We start from the raw sequence: 20,291 nt of genomic DNA, 5'->3' as shown, positions 1-20,291 counted from the left end.
AAGATTGATACATTTTGACACATATGCAAATGTGTATTCATGCATTTTTCTCGGTAGTGCTCGTGAGTTTGTAATAATAACACACGTGCATGATACAATTAAGATTGTTGCATAATGACACATGTGCTATATATATTGGTTCACGTTTTACAGAAGATCTTATTCTTAGTCTACTTTAATTTCAAATGTACGATATACAAAGTAATTTATTAGATTAAGAATGATACACATTGATGATTATGCATGCTGCATGCACTTTTCACAGTAATGCTCGTGCGTTTGTAGTTACAACACGCACACGTGCACGACACAAATAAAAATCTTATATACTGATACATGTACCATCCATACTGGTTCATATATTATCGGAGTTTTTTACTACTTTTAAATATGCAATAATAAAAAATTAAAAATGATATATCTTTATATCCAAGGGTATTCGAAGACGATTATGGTTAACTTTAGGGCAACTAGAAAAGTCCTAACCCAAATATAGGCATTATAAAAGACTCAAGAGTCCTAAACCAAATATGGCTCTAGTCTAGAGTGGGTCACAAACCAAAACTGAAATTATTGCCAGTGTTTGACGGAAAAAAAAAAAAAAAAAACTCAACTTGGAGGGGTTTATATTTTGGGAGGTTTAATTATCAGACCTTAATTCGTAACTCCCTCACTGAAGAACCTCACTTTGATTTCAATCAGGTTCTTCTTCTCTCTCTTCACTCTCTCTCTCTCCTCAATTTGATGTAATTGTCGAATACTTCTGGAATTTTTTTTGCTTCTTGTGATTTTTTATAATCAATTGTGTTTTGTGCTGAATTGAACTGTTATATATGGTTTTGATTGTTAAAAGTTTTAGCATTTATAATTATTTACAATTGTTGGTGGTGGGTTTTGATTTAATTTAGTTTTCAAGGGGCGATTTTTATGTGAATTTGGTTTTTTTTTTTTTTTTTTTTTTTTTGCTGTGAATTTATGTTATGCATGCTTTATTATTTCGAAATATACAGAAAGTTGTGTTCTTGCATTGGTGAATTGCTGAATTGTTTTCTGGAATTTTTTTGTTGTTGGAGGGGGTGATTAATCTGAGTATGATGTTTCTTCTGAGTCTTAGGAGTTTGTATGATTTAGGCTATGATGTATGTGATGAATTGGGGAGAAGAAATATTGTTTTCAATCAACCTTAGTCTCCATTTTGCCTGAATTCTGTTGCATTTCATTGATCATGTAATCCGGGGACGTTCGTCTCTTTCCTTCTTCCCCAACTTGGGTAAAGAGTAGTTATACCATAGTAATTGGTGGTCTGAGTAAGTTGTGAGCTCCAGATTATGGACCTGAAAGGGTTGCTAGCCTTTATGGGTTCGGTTAAGATGCTCGCTTTAAGAGACTGATAAAGGACGGGGGGGGGGGGCTTAGGTAGAGGAAGAGAGCAAGACATGAGGGAAGACTGGAGAAGGGTTGAAGAGACAACCTGTGGGAGAATCTCCTTTTGAGTGGAATATGATTAAATGGATTCTGCTATCATTCACTTATAGGGTTTTAATGTTCGCGTGAGATGTGTCGCAAACTGGTGGTTTAAATACTGTTACATTGATCGGAGGAACATTTTTCTCCTTGGTCACATATAATGGAAAAAATTATCTATCTGTTTGTGTTGTCTATCGGGATTTCAGTTGTAGGAGCTATTGAATCATTGGTTTGAGCACTACATGTTGCTTACTAACTTTTAACTCTATGTGACTCTAAAATTGGTGTAATCAGATATTTCTAGCACCAGCTAATGTTGAGCTAGTAGTTTCCATGGGTTTTGCACCGAGTATATGTGTAATGTAAGTATTTTATTGTTTGTTCTTTCAGTTTGCTGTCAACCTTGGGCTTTGATCTTATCGCTGTATGGCGAACAACCCTCAATATACTGGTGGACTGGGTCCGGTAGGTTTTCAGCTTGATATTTGTTCCTCAATTTTTTTTAAAGAGCTACTACACCTTCCTTGGTTAGAGGATCTAGGACTACTCTCTGTATTGTTCTTATTAAATGAGGAAATTATGGAACTTTAAATATGTCTGCGATTCTCTCTCTCCTCTTTTTATATTAGACTGATTTTACCTATTACTATCTGATACTTTGATGTGGGTTTTCTCTATGTGTTTGGTGCATTCATTTGGTGGTTGTTATGTTATTATGGATTTTTTTTGAGAAACTACCTATTAAATCCTAGATTTTGTGATAAACTACCTGATAAAAAAAATGCTGTATTACCAAATAAAGTATTAAATGTTGTAAAAGACTACCACGTACCGGATTCCCCCGTTGACTTAATTTCTGGCGTTTGGTAGTCTTTTACAACATTTTACATTTAGTTAGGTAATTTCTTGCAACATTTTTTTATCAGGTAGTTTTTCACAAAATATGGGATTTAATAGGTAGTTTTTCACAAAATCATTTTATTATTGATTAGGAACATAAAAAGATATGACTTTTCTTATCCTGTATATCAGTCTCAGTGCTTACGTCGAATATAAATGTGCTGTTATGTCGATTAGTCTCCTTCTAGTCATTTGGTTGAATGTATACTCTTGTTTTCTTTTACTTTTGTCAACACAAGATCACCTTTGAAGGCATTGTTTGTCAGACAACTATGTCTTTGCTGTTCATTATTGTTTTGTCTCACCTGTGAAATTGATTTGAGAAGCATGGAAAAACTAGGACAGGTGACCTGCTTTAGTTGATTATGACTAAAAAAACCAGCTTAATGGACATATCTAATAGATTGGAGTCAAGCTCTTGGACATGACCATTAGTTGTTCTTCCATGTGGAAAAAAAATTAAAATCATGCATGAATTTATTCATCACAGATTGGTGTATCACGTAAAATACATGTTAGTATCCTGGAGACATGATTTATCTATAAATTTATTTATTTGTATAAGGCTGATTTGTGTATCATGTAAATACTAAATATACATATGTTAGAAGGGATGTAGATTGGTAAATATGCATGAATTTATTCATTAATGAAGAGGGGAGAGGAAAATGTGGCTTCCTTACAAAAGTTTAATGTTGAACAACCTCAAATAAGTATTTTTCAACCTCTTCCAACCTTAACAAACCAAACAAAGGAAATTGGAAATTTTTTTCCTGAAAAATGTTTCTCTTACTGCCAAACAGTCTCCTATTGTATCTACTATGGAGAAATGACAGCTCTCTGAAAACTCTTCTTCAATCTCCATTTCCCTCCTCTCTTTCCACCTTCTGGCCCCCTTATCATGCTATACGTAATATATGTGATTATACAAGTGAATATGCTCCTTTCTTAGTTACTCTATTTATTGTAAACATAATAAATTTTCTGACTCGTGCATTTTTTGCTTCCATCTAATTGCCTTCTGATCTGAAGCCTCTAAGGCCACCTATGGTTGGTTCTGTTGGCCCCCCACAGAATATTCCACCTCCAATGCCTTCTCAGGTAAGTTTATCTGTTTAGTTTTAATTAACTTCTTAGGCAATTTAAGCCAGCTGTACAAAATGTTATGCTTTTTTCTACAGTTCCGGCAAATTGCTCCAATGCATCCATCTCAGCAATTTGCTCCTTCAGCATCTCAACAGTATCAGTCTATTGGCCCTGGTATTACTGCAATGAATTTAGGAATGCCTCCATCACAGAATCAGCAAATGCAGTTTGCACAACCTTTACAACAAGTGCCCACAAGACCGATACCGCCAGCTCACCTTCCTTCAATGTCACAGTCTATGCCAATGTCCAATATTCAGTTAAACAGGCCAATGTCATCTGGATTGCCCCAACCTGTGCAAAATCTGCAGGCCTCAAGTAGTTATCTGCCTGCCTCGGGCGGTCCAGTAATGCACCCTCTTCCAGCTTATGCTGTAAGAATTTAAACATGTGTACACTTTAGGGACTCCCATTTATAATTCGTGATATTTTTTTTATCTAACAATATCTTTCATTTGTTGTAGCCAAATACATACCCTACATCTCAATATCAGCCAGTATCTCAAATAAATCTTGAAAGCAATCCTATTTCTGGGCAATCTTTATCAACTTCTGGAAACCAGGATGCTGCAGCTGCTTCATTTATTCAACTGCAGCAAAGTGGGCAGCCTCCACCATCTATTCCCACAACTTCAGTATGTTTCTTGTCTTGTTGCCTTTTGTATACAACCTAAAGATTATAAGATAGATTGCTAATAAAGGATTCAATCAACATATCTTTTCAGGTAGTAGATTCTCGATTCAAGTCTACAGAGAAATCTTCTTCGGATTGGTTGGAACACACCAATAATGGAAGACGGTAGGTTTTGGGTTGAGTTATATTGTTGTTTGGAATAAGAAAAGCATAGTGTATCTGGATCTTGGTTGTGGGTCTGAACTACATTTTATTTAGGAACATGAGTGGCTTTCTGACCATTTTCAGCAAAAGGAGTTTGGTTTGTATTGTGGGCATAGTATCTAACATTACTTTTTACCTTGGGAACTGTTATGGCGTTAGCAAGACCTAGATTTTGTGCAACTAACTTACTAGAAGCAAATATGGTATCGTTTAAATTTGCTGGTAGTTGACTGGGTGTTTATATGTCTATGTAAGCCCTTTTTTCGGTATCAAATTTTTTTCCTCTAAGATGCATTTAGTTATAAGCAACGGCTGCTGTGGCTTCTTTGGGAAAAGACATCATGAAAAGAGTTGCTTAATGTTTCGATTCTTTTTCAGATTTTATATTGTTTACAATTACAAAATGCTGTTTCATTTTCTTATTGTGGAAGTTTTGGTTTTTTTAACTTGACTTTGTTTTTTGCATTGTAATATAGTGATGAGTTCTTTATGTTGTGGGTCAGGCTTGTTAGACTCATATTGATGTATTTATAATGGTCAAATTAATAATCTATTTTAGGTTTACCTTTGACTTCAAATAGCTGTCAATAAAATGAAAAGAATGAGAAATATTATCAACATCACAACATGGTTTGTGTTGCCTATTTTTGGCTACTTCTGAAAATGTGACTGTTTGTATGCTTTCTCAATAACGTGTTTCCCTGTTCTTACCTGCTTTCTCAAAACGCTTATGATTCCTAACTATAGTTAAGGATTTAGAGAATAATTTCATTATTTTATTACTTGGTTATCCCAGTGGTTAGCTTCTTTTTGAGATATTCCAGGGGTTGTGAAAGAGCGTTTCCTTGCTAAGGTTTTGCATATGTTTCAGGTCAAGATTTTTAGTTTTGCAAGAACAAAGGCAGGAAGTGGCTTTGGCAAGAGTCATTTCTGCACTGGGTTGGTGTCGTTGGATTGAGCAAAGTGCCAGTATTGTCTTTTAAGGCAAAGCACTGACATTATATTTACTATTGGAATCTTATTTTTATTTCACCTTTGAATAGATTACCTTGTTTTCCCTCTCTCTCTCTCTCTCTCTTTCTCTCTCTCTCTCTCTTATTTTTAACTGCCCAAAGAGGGGGGGGGGGCAGAGTTGGGGGGGACTGAGTGAGGGTCTAAGCTTACTTTGCCAATTTAAGAAAGGCACATTGCATTCATTCAACGTGAAGGTAAATCTTAATAAAGAAGCAAAAAAGTAACAATGTCAATTACTAAAACAGTGAAAAATATTATGTGCTGTGTAGCGCATGAATAAGTTTGATTACTACTTTTATTTGTTATATTACATTAATTACAAACGAAGACATTTTCTTTTTAGATCTTCTATGTACCATGTAGCATACTTTTGATTATTAATACATGCTACTTCATATTGAATCAAAATTTGTTAGACCACCTCTGGTTTTAACTATCGAGAAGATATGGTCTAAGCGAAAGCAATGTGAGAATGATTAATACTCCCTCCGTCCTTTTATTAAGAACCTGTGTTCCTTTTTGGGGAGCTTAAAATTAAGAACCTACTTCTATTTTAAGGTTGTACTATATGAGAATATTCTCCACTTTTTGATGAGTTATCATCTCTTTTTTGTACTTTTACATCAATTCCCAACACTTTCTCTCTCCCTCTCTTCAATTATTCCCAACCACTTTTTTTTTTCTCTCTCTAACCCCATATGCACTTATGTACTTTCATCAACTTTCTTAATTCCCGTGAAAAAACCCAAACAGGTTCTTAATAAAGGGACGGAGGGAGTTCTGTTTTTCTGTTTAGCTGAAAAAAAGAAATATCTGTCATACCACCTCTAATTTTATCGAGAAAATCTGGTCGAAGAGTGCGAAAATGATTAATATTGTTTATCTGCATTGCTGAGAATTGAAGCTGCAGTCTCTAGTCATATCAAATTACTTTCAATGCCCTTTTGTTATGGATTCCACATTTTTTTTTTGTATGCTTTGTTATTTGTTTGTGTTATTATCATGATCACAGTATTGTTTTTGTAAAAAAAATAATATTCCAGTTGTCTGTATTTTACCAATAAACGCTCTTTGTCCCAAACAGCAACACATAGTGATTTTAACTATTTATTGGTTCAGATTTTACTACAACAAGAAGACAAGGCAGTCTACGTGGGAGAAACCTTTCGAACTGATGACTCCTATTGAGGTAAGGCAGGTTAATTAGTTTATATTACCTGACTTTCTGAGGTTGTTTATCGCTAACTTAATCATGTTATATTGTTGAGTTCTTCAAGTCTTTACTTTTGGGTCATATATGTATTTGTTGCTAGTTTGATTTGAGTGTCTTTATGCCCATTTTTGCTCAGTGATATTTCGCCCAACTTTTCCATGGCTAAATATTTGATGCGTCTTTCAGATCAAGCTGTCAGTATATTTAATTTATTGCATTTATTTTGGTATTTAAGTTTATTTTTGAACATAAGTGCTTTACACTTTTGGGTTGGATTGTTTATGATACAGTTCATTATTGGCTTTCTTCCTCATTTGGATACTTTTTTCCTTGTTTGTTCCAATAACGTCATTGTTGGAGGATATTTTGCATCTGATATTTGTTAAATTCTTTTGTCGCCCGTATATATTTGGGTTTATAATTATTTTTGTTGTACTATGACAGAGGGCTGATGCGACTACTGATTGGAAGGAGTATACAGGCCCTGATGGAAGAAAGTGAGCTATCTATTGTACACATGACAATTTTTTTGTTAAATCTTCTGCAACCAATTGTGTGAAGGTTGTTTGATATTGTTTGTGATACAAAACTGTTCCAGGTATTATTATAACAGAGTTACCAAGCAGTCCAAGTGGGTGATTCCTGAAGAGCTTAAGGTTATTTCTTAACTGATCCTTCAGTTTCCTAACTGCTGACACTTCTATCAATGATTAGTAGTACTCAAAGTACGATCTATGTAATTGTTTTGATATTTTCTTAATTGACTTAAATAAGATATTTGTTATTGTTTTGGATCCTTGTAGTTGGCAAGAGAGCAAGTAGAAAAGACAGTTTCCATACCAGAAGTTGCTGGAAGCTCTTCTGTATCTGCTTTCCAGTCTAGTGTTAAAACACCTTCTACAGTCGATACAAAATCTTTTATTCCTATTATACATGTAAGTCCAGCTAGAGTGACACCTGTGGCTGTTGCTGATGCTACCACTTCACCAACTGTATCATCTCCTGGCTTGGCTTCTTTGCCTCTTAAGGATTCTGAGGTACAAAAAGATGCTTTGTCTACCGTTGATGTTGGTGCAACTGCCCCTGGAATTGTTGATGAGCAAGCAGCTTTTGACACTGCACCTTTGCCAATGTATAAAGACTTTGATGCTTACTATAGCATATTTTAGGGATGCTGGCTTTTCAGATTCTGATGCTCCCATTTCTTTTGTAGGAATCAATCCAATTTGGTCCCAACCGAGGAAGCTATAGAGTCTTTGCAGAATGTTCTGGCGCAAGAAGAGGAAATGATCTCACTTTGGCTGTGGATATATCATGATGAATCCATAAATAACTTTTTCTAAGAATTTGTTGGTTTTCTTCTGCAGGAAGACAATAAAAGCACAGACATTATTGGAAAGACAAGTGTTACTGCCTCAGAAGAAAAAGTGGTTGAGCCTGAAACGCTAACCTATGCTAGCAAACAGGTCTGTCTTTGTGATAGCGGTTCTTCCGTAATTGGTCCTTTTTTTTTTCCTCCTTTGAGAAATTATATTTTGACTTTTGTAATGCAGGAGGCTAAAGATGCTTTTAAAGCTCTTCTTGAATCTGTGAATGTTGAATCTGACTGGACCTGGGAGCAGGTAGCATTTTTGTTGAAAGCACACACACTTTAATCTGTCGAGTATTGAAACCACATAGCTAACTTTACCTAAGTTTCCTTGACATTGGAACTTGGTCTTTTCAGGCTATGAGATTAATTATCAATGACAAAAGATACGCAGCTCTTAGATCGCTTGGAGAAAGGAAGCAAGCTTTCAATGAGGTTTGGTTTGATTTTCTGAATTTCTCAATAAAACGTGATCCATTTGATGATATCTGGCAACTTTGCTCTTTGAATAGCCAGTAAACATATGTATACTAACATGCTCCCATTTATTTGCCCTTTACTTCTAGCACTTGATTCAAAAAAGAAAACACGAAGCTGAGGAAAGGCGTTTTAAGCACAGAAAAGCAAGGGAGAACTTCAGGAAAATGTTAGAAGTAAGCTACCTGAATTTTCTTTCAATTAGATAGCACATCTTGTCCCCTTTCTAATGTCCTCCTCTTTCTTGCAGGAATGCAGTGAGCTGACATCAACGACAAGATGGGGGTAGTACATCTGCACTTATGTTTTCCTAAGTATGTAGTTCTTAGTGTTTGATTGCTGCTTGACCTTTCTTTTCCTTCGGAAACAGCAAAGCTTTAAATATGATTGGAAATGATGAGCGTTTCAAAGCCATTGAGAGAGCGAGAGATCGTGAGGACATGTTTGAAGAATATGTGGTTGAACTGGAGAAGAAGGTGAGCTTTGTTCTTATTACAAATATTGATAGCTTTACTAATAGTTATCTGCAGGACATTTGTTTCTGCTATTCTGTAGATTTATAATTGTATTTTCCCAACTAGACTGTGTGTTTCTTTAGCATATTATTTACTTTATTGAAAAATGGTCCTTTTTGGATTTTGTGTTGCTAGGAACGTTCAAAGCAAGAAGAAGAACGTCAACGGAACATAATGGAGTACAGGAATTTCTTGGAATCATGCGACTTTATTAAGGTATCTATCAGTACAATGATTAATTCCTCTAGTTTGTATTTAACATGTCAAGCTGTTGCCTACTATCATGTGATTAATGATGCCATTGGATTCATTGGTGGTACTCTCTTGGTACCACTCTTTGCATTTTTAAGGCAAACAGTCAATGGAGGAAAGTGAAAGACCGCTTGGAGGATGATCAAAGATGTTCTCGGCTTGACGCAATGGATCAATTGAAAATTTTCCAGGTATCTTTCGTACCTTACAGCTAGTGTTTGGAAAAGAACATCAAATGAAATATAATGGAGTTGAGGCTAACCTTGATGCATGGTTGCAGGAGTATGTTGGTGATTTGGAAAAGGAAGAGGAAGAGCAAAAAAGAATTCAGAAGGTATCTCAGTTTTTGCTTCATCCCATCCTTGTGTTTGCTCCTTTTCTTTCTTTCTTTTTTTTTTCCCTTTTTTTTTTCTGACTTGGCACTAAAAAGTATTAAGTTATATTTTTCTTATATGAAAAATCATAGGGGGTTTGGTTATCATTATGTCGTAATGTTTGTGAAATGTAATGCCTGAAGACCACTTCCAAATAAATTTTGTGCAAAAAGTTTGATGGTTATTGATTTTACGAGCACTGATTTTTGGTCTTTTATAAGAACTTAGATATGTTAGAGGTCGATGAAGAAAACAGGAAGGGGAGTTAAGGCTCCTAGCCCATTACACCGTGCTCATTACAAGGTCCCATCCTGAGATGATTTAGCGGGCTTAGCTAGCTGCCCCCAAATCATTTTGGGACTAAGGCTTTGTTGTTGTTGTTGCTGTTGTTGTAGCAGCTTGCTAGCTGTATATCATTGCTGTTTATGTTTCTAGTTTGTTAAAAGTAACTCATATTGAGTCAAATGAACACACGTGGCTCACTGGAATGCTAATCTATACTATTACATTAAAAGGCGTTCTCAAGAACGTCGATGGGCCACATATTCCCATTTGTATTCTCATGACGCCACATCATCACTCAAACAATCTTAATTATTACGCCACATCACCCAAGCAGCCAATATTACTCCATATAAAAACATAAGGATAAGGAGATTTGAACCCTCAACCTTTTATAACAAAGATGGCTATATAACCATCTAAGCCACTTATCAACTATGTTATTTCTACGTAAAAAAATTATATAAGTGCAAACCACAAGGTTCAATTAAAAAAAAAAGAAGATACTAAAAGAATAACTCAATTTTGGTTTGACAATGACAATTTCTGTTTTGAAAAGCCTTTAAAAAAAATTATCGATTGCACGTCTACAACAATAGCAACCTGGTGCCCGGGCTACTTAGTTACTGGTGCAATTATGTTTTTAAACAATGAGTTTCTACGTCTATCCTCCGGAACAGGTCATTAGACCATGTGACCCCCAACCAAGGTCTTAAAGTGCGCATGCATAAACAACGAAACTATTGATTATTTTGCTGGAAGTTTAACTTTTTTTGTTTTTTCTTCCTAATTTCTTTCCTTTTTTTGGTGCATTTGATATAATAGGAAGAAATAAGAAGAGCTGAACGGAGAAACCGTGATGAATTTCGGAAGTTGATGGAAGGACATGTCTCAGATGGCACTCTCAGTGCCAAGACACTTTGGCGTGATTACCACTCAAAGGTACATATTTCTCTTATCTAACTTGAATAGGCTGTGTAATTTTTGTCCTCTCATTTTCTAGAGTGGTTGAAGAGTGGAGTTTAAGGTTTATTGTCAGATAATATCCCCCTGTGCAGCTGGGCTTTTCAGGACTCCTTTGCTAAAATTAGTTTTGCCCGTTTTCTGTTGCATTTTCAGGTTAAAGATACACCGGTGTATGTTGCAGTCTCGTCCAATACCTCAGGTTCCACTCCTAAGGAGTTGTTTGAAGATGTAGTTGAAGAGCTAAAGAAGCAGGTATGTGCATATATAATAGTGTAGAATTGAACCAGAGTTTCACTCAAGTTGATGCATAGCATGACATGAGCATTTGATTGTGCACCTGCTCCTCACAGATTATTATGGCTGATCTGTAATGACTTAACTTGTAGAAACTAACACCTTGATTTTCTGAAACTTTTTGCAGTAGAAATTTATGTGTTGTCAAACCAAGCCTCTCTAGTTTAATTTACTTTCAGCCTTTAAGTATTGGGAAATTGTATGCTTTATCTTCAAGTTCTTTTTTCCTATCTTATCTCTTAGGCTTTGTTTTCCTCACCTTAATTTCCCTATAAGGGCTAATAAGTACTACATACTTTCTCTGTTCCCATTATATTGTAACAAGCACCATTTTAGGAAGTTTCACAAATATTGCAACATTTAAATATTTGCTTATGCTCTCTCTATCTCTCTTCTCATCACATGGATCTCTATCTTTATTTCTCTCAATCACCCTCCTCATCTTAAATTCCCCTTGTTGCAATGTTAGGGGAAAGGAGGAAGTATTAGTAAAGTTCATGGCCAATTAAATCAGATAAGTGAAGAAAATACACCTTTTGTGAAGATAGATTTTAAGATTCTTATTGCATTGGTTAATGGTAATGAATGCGATGTACATTCCCTGTGATTTCTCTTTAATTAACATAAATTTGAAATTAGTAAATAGACATACATTGATAGTGTTTTTATTTTTTTATTTTTCTTAAAGGGTGTTATGATCAATGTTAATCATGCCTATCGTCAATATGCTAGTTGACCCAACATTTAGAGAAGACTAAAACTTGTTTATCTTTTCTCTTTCCAATAAAAAAAAAAAACGAAATAAAAAACATTCATCCGCAAATCAGTGTTATAAATAAATAAGGATGCATTGAAAAAGTAGTAACCTCGAGGGTGCAGCGGAGAATTTTTCTATAGTTTTTCAACTTGAATATACATTATTTATCAAGTGAAAACCTTTGTGTTCTGCAGTATGAAGATGATAGGATACGGATTAAGGATGCTGTGAAGTCTGGAAAGGTTAACATCTATGAATAGCTATATTTTCTCTCCTTGCGTATATGTTTCTCAGTAACTAAAGTTTAACTTTGCTGAAGGTTTCCATATCTTCTACTTGGACTCTTGAAGACTTCAAGGCTGCAATTGAGGATGATATCAGCAATCCGGAAGTGTCAGAGAACAACTTGAAGGTTGGTGTTGGTCCCTGGTTGTCTGTCCTTGAGCCTTACTCTTAAGCATTTATTATATCTATCTTTATGTTGATGTAGCTCGAGTTATTATGATGATTTCAGTGTTTAGTAGAAGACAAAAATACTATTATGGTGTATGCATGTCCCTAGTTCCCGAGTTATTATTATGTGGCTTGAACTATGGGCATGTTAATAATCTGCAATTTTGATTCAAATACTTGCATATGGTATTCTTGTAGCTTTGTAAGGTACTTCTCCGTTATAACACTAGTATTCTTTCCAAGTTATGCACTGAGAGTATGGAGCTGTTAGCTATCGTATCAGTACTTTAAACCATCATTTTATTTAAATTTGACAAGGAAAAGTGCATTGATAATAAGTGGCTGATAGTATATAATAAGAGAAGTTAGTTTAGTGACCATGGAGGGAGCATGTAGTTTTGGGCTCTTCAATGAACCTATTAACAAGACGTGTTGTTTGCTCTTCTTGTTTGTTACCTATTAAGAAGCTGTTATGGTCACAAAATTTGTTTGTGTGTGTTTTACAAGTGTGTGAAACTAGAGCTGCCTTGTGAGTGGTCCAAATTTTGTGATTGAGTAGTGTTTTTGGATTTGTAAAATTTTAGTAGATTTTTTAGGAATAATAATTGCTTCTCATTTATTTGCCCGTCTTTTGACCCATTAATTGCCACTTCTATTCCTAGACTTTTTTCATGGCCCTTTTAATTCTCAATTTAAGTTTTTCTTTCCATTTCTGAGTTTGTCCCCTTCTTTACTTCTATGATGGTGTTGTCAGGTTTTGAGTAATATGTTGATTCTGTGCACCAATATTTAAAGTCATGGATATACTAGAGAGTGTGCCATATGGCATGCTCTATGATGGCTTTGGATGCTCGACTTTGTTCCATGCCTTCATATTTTTCTACTCCAAAATTTTTTCAGCTTTTCCGAGTCGGATACTATAACAATTATGGAGTTTGTTGTGGCTTCTTTAATGTAATGTCATTGGGTTGTAGATCATTTCTTAGTTGCTTCTTGCCTTCTTGTGGGGCTCTAAGCTAATTTTCTTGAATGCTTCTAATGCTCTAATGCTTTGTGCTTTGTAGCTAGTTTTTGATGAGTTACTTGAAAGAGTCAAAGAAAAAGAGGAGAAAGAAGCAAAAAGGCGAAAGCGTCTTGGAGATGAATTCTTTAACATGTTATGTTCACTCAAGGTAGTACATGTTTTCTTTCCACTAGATAGTTGACTTTGTTGGATGTTAAAATTGGTCCTCTAGGCGTCATGCGTTTCTGAATATATTGCAGGATATAACCGTTGATTCAAAGTGGGAGGACTGTCTACCACTCTTTGAAGATCGAGAAGAGTTTAGGTACTGCATGTTTGTTAGCTCATTGTAGCTCTAGATGCTTAAGATTAAATATGGGTGTTTTTATAATCAAGTTATAGTGTAATGTGAGGCAACCTCTAGGGTAGGACTGAACCCAATGCCGGTAAAGCCCCCAGAAGAGGCACTGGTTGATGGTTTTTTGGTCTTCTGTTGTTGTCAATGTGTTTCTAAAATACCATGTCTTTTGTATGTTTTCTATCGTAGCAGGATACTCTACTGCCATGCCACCTAATATTATTGCTTAAAAGTTGAGTTATGTTCTGGTGCATCAAGACTCCAATATATTGTGGAACAATCTGTTCAGTTGTTCACCTTAAAGCTCATGTATTATTAGAGTCCCGAACAGGAGTATGTGATTTTGGACATCTCAACTTGTCCAATTAAACCATATTATAGCCACATGTAACCTCCATGCTTATATAACTAGAGCCACAATGGTTTTAATGTAGCCAAATTGAGAAAAGAAAAGCATTCCTAGTTTGTGTAATTCACTGTAATTTGACCTCTTGTGAGCTGTCTGTGCTTCTCATTTCGAATATAATTCACTTCCACATTTCTGCATTAATGAAGAGTTAATTGTTTGATTTTTTTTTATTTTTTTTCTTCTTCTAATTCTAATTGGAATTAAGTTATATATGTGTTTCTGATTGATTTCAGCTTCTTTATTCATTCTTGATTTTGTCTTATATTCTTTCTATGTTTTTAATTGCTCAAATTGGTCTTGTGTGTCATGTGTAGATCTATTGGGGAAAAAGCTTTCTCTATGCAGATTTTTGAGGAGTATCTTGATCAGTTGAAGGAAAAGGAGGAGAAAGATCGAAAGAGAAGAGAAGAAAAGGTATTTATGTCCTGAAACATAAAACTCTAATTTGTGATAGTAAGAGCATGAATGCTCATTAGCCACACATTTCTGTCTCTCATGCTTATCCTCCTCCCTCATCAATTTCTCTCTTCTCCACCTTTTACAACCAATCTATGTTCCATGGACTCGGGAATGGGTGTCGGACACACACATGTCCAAGTGTCTGATCCGGCAAGTTCCATAATTTTAGGACACGAGGACTCTGTACGGTATTTGGACACTGGTATGGGGACACGTCAATACGTCATTTTATATAAATAAATTATATATTACAAAAGCCTTAAATTTTTCATTACGTCCACCCCTATTTTTTTATTTTAATTCTTTTCTCGGTAAATTCTCCTAATAAATGGCAATCTTCTTCTCTCCATCTTCTCTATATCAATGGTGGTCTTCGAACAAGATGTGTTTTTCTTTCATGTTTCTCCTCTTTTTTCCTCTTCACTCTTAATGGAAGTGTCCGAGTGCACAGTGAAGGGTCAGACACGTGTCCCGTGTCCGTGTCGACATGACACGAACACTTCGTGATTTTAGCCGTGTCCGATTAACATAGCAACCAACTGTTACCAACCTCACTTTGTTTTCACAACGGTGACTGAAGATCAGGAATACTTTTGCCAATACAGAGGAAGTACTTATAATTTGAGCCCCATATATAGAGGAATTATAATTATGACTGCTGGTATTTCAATTATTTGAATTCAAAATTCTGTTTACAGTTAAATTTTTGGTAGTTGTGTGTACTAGTAGGATGGTTAAAATCTATCACAAAAGTCTGTTGACACGCCGGCCTTGGGGCACTATTGAATCTCTAATATGGAACCATCTACAGTTTTGCAACTTTTCTCTTCATTCACTCTAATGCAGTCTCTATATGTTCCTTGTCCTCAAACCCTATATATGGGCCTATCTGGACATGGGAATAGGATAGAGCACTGGGGCGGGGAAAAAAGAGGGGGTGGAGTGGAGAGAGAGGTTGTTATTAGTTTCCTGCTTTTGCTTCTGCCAATTTTTCTGAATTCTGGTTCTTTCTTTTCCTATTTCATCAGGGTAAGAGAGAGAAGGAGAGAGAAAGAGATAAAAGGTCTAGAGACAAAAGGGAAAAAGATAGGAGGCGTGACAGAGATAGAGGAAAGGACCGAAGTGGAAGGGACGAGGGTGATGCTGAACCTGACGTTGATGAAACTTCAGTATCAAGTCAGGGCCGAAAGTCAGGAAAAGACAAGGATAAGAAGCATCGTAAGCGCCATCAAGATGATGAAAACGATTCAATTTTGGATAAAAACGGAAAAGATCATTCGAGAAGTTCTCACAGGCACAGCAGTGAGCGTAAGAAGTCAAGACAAGTATGCATCTTCTTCCCATCAATTCTGTATCCTCCTATGGGTTCCCTTTAAAATCCAGTTATTTGTTCATTACTGCTATTGAATTTTCTCTTATCTCTTGTTTAAGATGGAGCAGCACACAGAATCCGATAGTGAAAGCAAGCATAAGAAACCCAAGAGAGAGCATCGTAATGGTTCTCGTAGAAAAGGAGACAATGAGGAGCTTGAAGACGGGGAGCTGGGTAAGCTCACTTCAGTCTTGTTTCTAATTGGATAATCCACTATGTTCCCAAGTTCAGGAATGTGTAGGCTAGTGAAATTAATCATACTTGATCAATCTATAAGATGGCCAGTCAAAGTCAATCCCTGACTTTGAACATTCTGCTATCTAAATGTTCTTTTTGACTCTTATGATTAATGTTAATATCTTAGCTTTTTTGTCTTTTGTCGTATTCAAATAGTTTAGTCATGATAGCTGCTATAATTAGTTTTCAGGCTGTCTTGTTATTCAATAGAGTTTCTATGCAAGTTGCTGCATGAGGTAGGGTTAGAATCTCCTTCTCCCAATAAGGAGTTTCTAGCAGGATAAAACAGAGAGATGCATTTTTTTTTTGTTGGAACTGAAATCTCAAATGCGTTAGACCAAGATAATTCAGTGTTATTATTACTTTTCTGGTTCTGCGATTGAAATGAATTGGCTACAATGTCGTAAATTATTTGTTTATTTTTTTTTTATCCATATAGATGTTGCTTTTATACTAGGTATGGACTTGATAGGATATAATCTTCTCTTAATCTTTATATTATTACTCTCTCTATCCCTAAATAACTGAACACATCTAATTGGGGGGCTATCTTATATTTAGCGAGTTGAAATACCATAACCATCCTCTCTATGTATGCGTTTACATCTCCAACAAGCCAAAAAGTAGTATTTCTATGGAGTTTGTAGCTGAAGATATTTATAAGGTTTTGTGAGCAAGTTTAAGTTTTTACCGTAACTTGCATTATTTAGAAAGTCGTCTTTTGTTAATACTCCGTAAGTAGTACAAAGTATTTCTATGGAGCTTTTAGCTGAAGGTATAATTAGGGGTATTGTTAGTAAAAAAAAAAATTATTAAATCGCAATATATAGAAAGTGGTCTATTATTCTAGCTTAAGTATTGGTAGTAAAAAAAACATCAATTCGCAATATATAGAAAGTGGTCTATTATTCTGGAACGGACCACTTTAAAAATGTGGCCTACTATTTAAGGATTATATGGAGTATTGTTTACACGTATTTGCATGATGTAAAACTGGTATCTAAGTGATTTCGAGACGCCTTGACTGATTGGTTGTTTTTCAAATAATTTCAGGTAACTGGTGATCTGTGAGGCATGTATGTTGTAGCAATATACAAGGGAATTAAACATTATTTTGTTGTTTTGAACATGTTCACTTCAGTGGGACATCATCAATCATCACTCTTTGTTTACTGCATGAAGTGAAAGGGCTCAGACCTAGAGAGCCACATTGCATGATATTTATTGGAAAAGGCTCGATTGCACATCCACCTTGGAAGCCAGCAGGATCTTCGTATGTAATCAGAAAGGTATCTTTCTTTTATGACTAGATTTAGGCAGTATTTGGATGGTTTTCATCGATTTTCCTTATTAGAGTAAGCATTGAGTTTGGCTTGGAAGATGTATGAATGGTATTGATCATGGAAGTTTATATGTTCGCTAATTGATATTGATATCAGGGTCAAATTTTGTTAGCGCATAGGTTTAATCCCCAGTTGTCTTGGTCCTGAGACAGTGAAACAGCTCTTCTTGTATTAGATAACTGAGTGCCTGACTTCAGTGGTTGACTCCTGAATTTTGAACAACTAAACATTATCATCCCTTTTTCCTTTTCATATGTGATTATATTTATAATACATGATTGGGAAACTGAAGTACTATACAAAACTTGGGTTTGATTTGCTTAATTTTCATTTAGCATCAACTTTCAGGGTGTGTTCTTTTCTGAATTATGTATTGGTTATTTCATTTCAATTACAAGTTGTTTGGTTGTGCTACGACTGTTAGCAAATACGGAGTTTTATGTATGTTCTTATCATTCTTGTGCTTGTCTACCTTAAATTAGAGATTATACTCCTATTTTTTTATTTATTATTTTTTTTTTTATAAAGGGCGAGGTTAAGCCCCATTAATTGCAATAGCAAGGTTTCTCGCTGTGCTACTATACCCTTAAAATGGTGTTCCCATTGTTTTAAAATGATAGGCTGTATATATGTAACTTTAGTTATGAAACATAGTTCATTTGATAAGCATTTCTATCATATTCGTATTACGTGAGTAAAGAACTATAGAACATGAAGTATTATTTAGAAGATTAAATTACAAGATAAATGTAGTAATTTTAGCTTATATTGTGGAATACTTTCTTGATTGACTAGGACTAAATATAGCTTAATACTTACTAGTAGTTCGGTTTGAAAATGGTCAGTTTATTATGAGTTTATGACCAATGTTGTAGGGGAAAAAAATCTATAAAGAACACTGACATTTGTGGATCACTATATAGATGTCCGTGTATAGTGGATCCCTTGTTAAAATGTTAATTGTATCAATTTTATTTTAATTGTTGTTGCATTGTTTATGGATACACATACGTACACCCCCGATGTTGTGCTTGTGTATTAGAGATTTGAGTTGATAATATATGTTTGAACTAAAAAAAAATTGTTAAAGGAGCTTATGGACTATGATCACGAGTTAGGGTTGCGATTTAGAAAGAAGAGAAAATTGTTGAGATCCTTCAACTATCTCCCTATGTTAATTTATATGTTTTTGTTTTTGTTTTGTATAGGTGGCACTTGATATAATTGAACTTCTTTTTCTCGCATACTTCCTTTTTTTCTAGATACATGCTACAATTTGACTTTCTTGTTTGTCAATGTCAACTTTGATCATTAATATTTCTAATTATATATTAGTAAGAGTATATATATATATATATATATATATATATATATATATATATATATATATATATATATATATATATATATAGAGGAAGGCTCATGTAAGAACCCTCCTCTATATAAGAACTCAATCTTAGATAAGAACCAATCTCAACCATTTATTAGTTTTGATCCAACCATCTAAAACCATCCTTTAGTAATGGCATTTCTGTAATTCTTTTTTTATGTTCTAAATTTTTTTGCCTACTCTTATGTTCTAAATCTAGTCTACCTATTTTCTAATTTTTTTTTTCTATGTTCCAAATTTAGTCTACTTATATACTAAAGTTTTTTTTTTTTTTTTTTTCTTCCTATGTTCTAAATTTTTCCAACCTATGTTCTAAAGTTTTTTTTCTTCTTCTTATGTTCTAAATTCTTTTGCCTATGATCTAAATTCAGTCTACTTATGTTCTAAAGTTTTTGGGAGGGTTTGTGGAGGCCGAGGCAAATTTTCCTAAGCATGTTTAATGAAAGATAAGGGTATAAAATTAAGTATTAATCAAGGAATAAAAAAAAAACAAATTCAACCCAATTAATCAACCACCACCAACCCAGCCACGACCACCAAACCACCAAACCACCAACCCCAGAAACCCAACGACCCCCAACCCACCAATTCCACCAGCCACGACCACCAGAAACCCACCAACCCCAGAAACCCAACTACCCCCAACCCACCGATTCCACCGGCCACGACCACCAGAAACCCACTAACCCCAGAAACCCAACGACCCCCAAACCCACCGACACCGAAACCACCAACCCAACACATCTGAACCACCAAAACCAAAACACCAACCCCGAAACCCACCGATTTGAAACCCATCAGTTTTGTAATTAGGGTGTTTAAAAAAAAAGTAAGGGTAAAATGGTAATTTTATCACTAAAAAGTTACTAAAAAAGGAAAGAAATGGGAAAGTTGCAAGTAATGTGGACCAGCCCAAAAAGGAAATAGTTGCAACTAAAGTAAACCGGAGGTAGTATAATGTATTTATATATACATATCAAAAAAAACTTGGTGAGAGCGACAACTAATTGAAGCTTAGAGTAGAAATATCTTTGTGTCGTTTTTGGAGGAGTTGGTGTCTTTAGTGTGACCTCATTCCTTTCCTCTTCCTTCTTCATTGTACGAAAGAAAAACTTAAGCTTATTCCAAATCAGAAATACTTTAGAACATTATAAAAATAATGTTTCAAAGGTTAATGTTTCAAATGATATTAATATTCCAAATGATACCCATGTTCAAAATAGTCATCTCCATATTTGTACAAAAAATGTACTATATATTGTTTTAAATATATGTCTAAAGATATAAACTTAAGATTTACACAATCATATATCAATTTTTGTTCAGCTTTGACCACTTTCTAGCCATCTTCATCACTCTTTTCCGTTCTTCATTTACTTCTTCATTTACTTCTGATGTTATAA

General features: G+C 35.0%; 1 protein-coding gene across 1 annotated transcript; it reads left to right on the top strand.

Annotated features, from left to right (window-relative positions):
- Positions 1-496: 496 nt before the first annotated feature.
- LOC110739992 (pre-mRNA-processing protein 40A-like) lies at positions 497-17,813 on the top strand. Its single transcript, XM_021920475.1, has 30 exons — positions 497-702; positions 1,858-1,932; positions 3,400-3,468; positions 3,549-3,887; positions 3,978-4,148; positions 4,239-4,312; positions 6,485-6,554; positions 7,023-7,075; positions 7,177-7,234; positions 7,382-7,710; positions 7,792-7,861; positions 7,946-8,044; positions 8,132-8,200; positions 8,305-8,382; positions 8,514-8,600; positions 8,675-8,709; positions 8,795-8,900; positions 9,075-9,155; positions 9,290-9,382; positions 9,472-9,525; positions 10,673-10,789; positions 10,967-11,065; positions 12,059-12,106; positions 12,184-12,276; positions 13,382-13,489; positions 13,581-13,645; positions 14,402-14,501; positions 15,575-15,871; positions 15,978-16,092; positions 17,209-17,813. Exons 2-30 carry the CDS (start codon positions 1,894-1,896, stop codon positions 17,217-17,219), a joined length of 3,027 nt encoding a protein of 1,008 aa, XP_021776167.1. The 5' UTR covers positions 497-702; positions 1,858-1,893; the 3' UTR covers positions 17,220-17,813.
- The last annotated feature ends 2,478 nt before the right edge of the window (positions 17,814-20,291 follow it).

The sequence above is a fragment of the Chenopodium quinoa genome, unplaced genomic scaffold (genome assembly GCF_001683475.1).
Source record: "Chenopodium quinoa cultivar QQ74 unplaced genomic scaffold, ASM168347v1, whole genome shotgun sequence".
Lineage (NCBI taxonomy): Eukaryota > Viridiplantae > Streptophyta > Magnoliopsida > Caryophyllales > Amaranthaceae > Chenopodium > Chenopodium quinoa.
Note: the sequence above shows the minus strand (reverse complement) of the source record. Positions and strands in the feature narration are given on the sequence as shown.